Here is a 3,825-nt window from a genome sequence, read left to right on the forward strand (position 1 = left end):
GGGCTCTGCCACCAAGGAGTTGTTTAACTGCCTCAGTGACCTCGCCCCCGGAAATTCCCCTCATCCCCAGACTCTGCTTCCTTATTCATATCCTTATTCACTATATCCATGAACCTCCTCTGAGGTCTTACTCTTTTCCTCCTGCTTGACAGCTCCCTCTTTATATATTTGTCCACTCAACAAATCAAGAACTGAGGAAAATAATAAAACCCAAGAATCGATGTCGATAAACTCAAAGGAAGACAAAAACTCATAAATCTCAGAAAACCACAGATAATCCAAAAACCACAATTCCATTGAAGATAACAGCATGTGAAAGCTTATTTACAGGCTTGTGGTGTAAATGTTCCCACAGGACCGGGCATTTCGTGATGAGGCAGAGACCACGAAGAACAGAGTGAGCTGGGACACAGAGATGTACTGCTTTCTGGACGCAGGGGGAACTACAAGGTTGGAGGCTGAGCATGCAAATCACTCCTTTATTTCTCTGTGTACCGGACCACCATGCTACCTGCTGGCTACAATTTTACGAATTTAATCTAGAAAGGGAAAGTCAGTCACCAGTTTCTTTGTTACAGAACACATGTTATAGCAGAGTCTAAGAGCAGGATTTCCTTATTCAGAACATTTCAGGCATGCAAGGAAATCAGAAAGCAATGAAAAAGGAATTTGATCTTATCACTGATTTCAGGCACACAGTGAGCATGTGATCTGTGCAAGTATACAGTAAGTAAATAGGCTTAATGCTTAGAGTAAAGGTCAAATGTATGAAAGAAAAAACAACTAGTGCAGTGGTTTTCACAAAGGCCCACATGAGACATTGGGACTGTTGTGAAGGGCTGCACCAATAAGCTGAACTCAGTTATTATGCTCAATATTAACTGTATCACTATAAAATGCTACTGGTAAGAGTAGATGTTACAGCTAGACAACGAAAATGTGAAATATCCATAGTAAAAATAGATTTTTATTTTTTATCACAGTTTAATCAACATTCTCCAAAATGACACTTTTTTTCCTCGGTGAAAGAAATCTAGTCTGTTTTACCAACCCTTTGTTTGCTTGGCAGTAGCACTGAAGTTGAAACTCTCTCAAACAAATACATGAATCCACTCCTTGTTTCTCTAAGTATTGCCAAGACAACAATAGTTCTTAACTGGAAATCAAAGAAATAGTTACATATTAACATCCAGACAAACCTTCTCATTGAAGACACACGTTTAGAAACCATGACATTCTTGCAAAAAGACAATAGAGCTGTATTTATCAGCATTTTAAACCCATTTTCTGAATTAATCATGTTGATTATTATTATCATTGTTGTTGTTTAATGGTAAATGGCCTGTATTTGTATAGCGCTTTACTAGTCCCAAAGGCCCCCAAAGCGCTTTACAAATCCAGTCATCCCCCCATTCACACACACTGGTGATGGCAAGCTACATTGTAGCCACAGCCACCCTGGGGTACACTGACAGAGGCGAGGCTGCCGGACACTGGTGCCACTGGGCCCTCTGACCACCACCAGTAGGCAACGGGTGAAGTGTCTCACCCAAGGACACAACAACCGAGACTGTTCAAGTCGGGGCTCGAACCGGCAACCTTCCGATTACAAGGCAAACTCCCAACTCTTGAGCCACGATCGCCCCAATTGTTGTTGTTGTTTATTTTGCCAGAACAATTTAATATGTGACCTTGGGACTGGTGGGATCTGGAGTTGCTCACTAGGTGGGTTTGGGCTGTGGTGGTACCTCGGGGTGGTCCTGGACCTCCATCCACTGTGCCCCATCTCTCATGTTGTCGGCCAACTAATGACATTGTCTTTGCAACACATTAGGAAACAAAAATAAAACAAAGGAATAAAGAAAGGAAAAAAATAATAATATAAAACAACTGTAATACACATGAAAGGGTAGGTTAAACATGATTAAAGTGGGATTCGCATCTCACAGTGTTTTGTTATTACATCACACAAGATTAGGGTTACCAAAAATATAGCAAGCTTTTAATATAACAAAAAAAGATCAAGGCAGTCATGTCAGCGTAAGCCGATATAGGATGAATGGGTGCTTCTGGGTTGGGAGGTGTGAATGGGATGTCCCCTGGGCTGCACCCTCCATGCCTTTGGTGAATTGCTCTAGGATGATGGAAAACACAAAGAGAGAATATAAAAATGTGTGTATCAGTACTGATTATAATTTCAGGCTGAAGCAAAGGATAACTAAGAGCAGATTGTGGCCAGTGGAGATCATGAGGTCATTGGCTCCATTATCAAAGGTTAGTATTCCTTTTTATTCTCTCTTCTTTGGTGTTTGGATTTCCAGTATTTAGGATATCATATGCAATAAGCTTAGAAAAAACAACATGTGATTTTAAGTCTAACTGAGATGGAGACCAGACCAGACCTGTGTGTGTTTGTGTGTAGTTAGGTGCTGAGGACTCAGAAATCCCCTACCATGGTTTGGCATTTATAGACTTTGGGCAGCTGCTGTATCCTGGAGTCCAGCGAATCCGAGGAGCATACAGCGTTCAGCCTTTCTCTGAGGAAGATTTGCTGAATAAGGTTCCAGTAACACACACACATCACTCATTTACTTTAAATTTGGTTTCCTTTTAAAATATAAATAAAAACAGAATGGAGTACTTAGTTAATCTCACAAACCAATATTTTATTCACAGTAAAAATCAGAAAACAAATCAAATATTAAAACTGAGAATGTATATTTATGCGTAAAATATGGGTTTATGAATTTTGGAAATAATTTTACTTTCTTTATAAATACAATTTACACAGTGTTCCAACTCTGGGGTTGCAGTTGATATTGCCTTTATTTAAATAGGGCTGTTAAATTGCTATGTGAATTGTTTAACCTCTCTTGCACTCAAAGGCCAAGCGAAGCATCAGTGTTTTAAAGGAAAAAGCTAAGGAAGCTGCCAGCCAGGCCAAAGATATTGTCAGCTCTAACAAAGCAGCAAAGAACATGAATGGAAGCAACAAGGGACCCACAGATTCCAATGAGCAAGGCAAAAAGGTCAGAAAAGTTTTGATGGTCACAAGTGAATAATTCTTTAGAGTTTTTATAAGTTTTCCAGCATAAGCAAAGTCCAGCAGTTCCTTTCCCCCCCCTCAAACAATTAAACCGGACTTCAGTTATAAGAATTTAGACCATAACATAAAGTTTTTTAAAATTATATCAGCAACATGCAAATCACAGTGAAGGAGCTGTGCCATTAACTGCAGCTGGCCTGCAGTGATTTATATGAACCTGAGCCACAAGTCAATGCCGAGGGAACCCGAAGCTCCATGTAAACATCAACACAACTCTGCACAGCATTAGCGAAGAAATCAATAAAATTATCAGTGTTCCCTCTAAGGTGTACGCAATTGCGCACTGCTGGCACGGTCTCTGCGCACAGAAAATCTGCGTTGCGCACACACACAAAAAAATCTAACCTGAATTGAAATTAAAATCAATACTTTAACAATTCTGTTTTGCAGTGTTAGTCAGTAAGTGACTGGCTGCTCCCATATGGGATCCAGCCAATAATGCGATTCACATTCGTATATACGCAGCTAATCAATGTCGTTGACAGGCTATGACAGCGTCCTTATGTGCCGACACCGGTGTTTTAGCTAGCAAAGCGGCGTGGCGACGTTTAGCGCAAATCTTGTATAGTTAGTGTGTATTGCAGTAGTTTTGTTGTGTGTGTCAGAACAACTGCTGAATGTTACAGGTGTTACAGCAGTGATGCATCTCCTGTTGTCAGGCCTGCAGGTATCAGGCTGTTGTTTACGGAGCCCCCCAGGGGACATGGGAGAAAAAAAAA

General features: G+C 40.6%; 1 protein-coding gene across 1 annotated transcript in view; it reads left to right on the forward strand.

The window, feature by feature from the left end:
• Positions 1-3,825, forward strand: part of LOC102296302 (cilia- and flagella-associated protein 70) — a gene marked incomplete at its 5' end in the record, with an annotated part of 24,256 nt that overhangs the window by 7,485 nt on the left and 12,946 nt on the right. The window contains 4 exon segments of the mRNA XM_014336298.2: positions 356-450; positions 2,202-2,274; positions 2,423-2,560; positions 2,886-3,029. Of these exon segments, the coding sequence (XP_014191784.1) occupies positions 356-450; positions 2,202-2,274; positions 2,423-2,560; positions 2,886-3,029 (450 nt within the window).

This window comes from Haplochromis burtoni, unplaced genomic scaffold (assembly GCF_018398535.1).
Source record: "Haplochromis burtoni strain Fernald_Lab_line unplaced genomic scaffold, NCSU_Asbu1 Contig_135, whole genome shotgun sequence".
NCBI lineage: Eukaryota > Metazoa > Chordata > Actinopteri > Cichliformes > Cichlidae > Haplochromis > Haplochromis burtoni.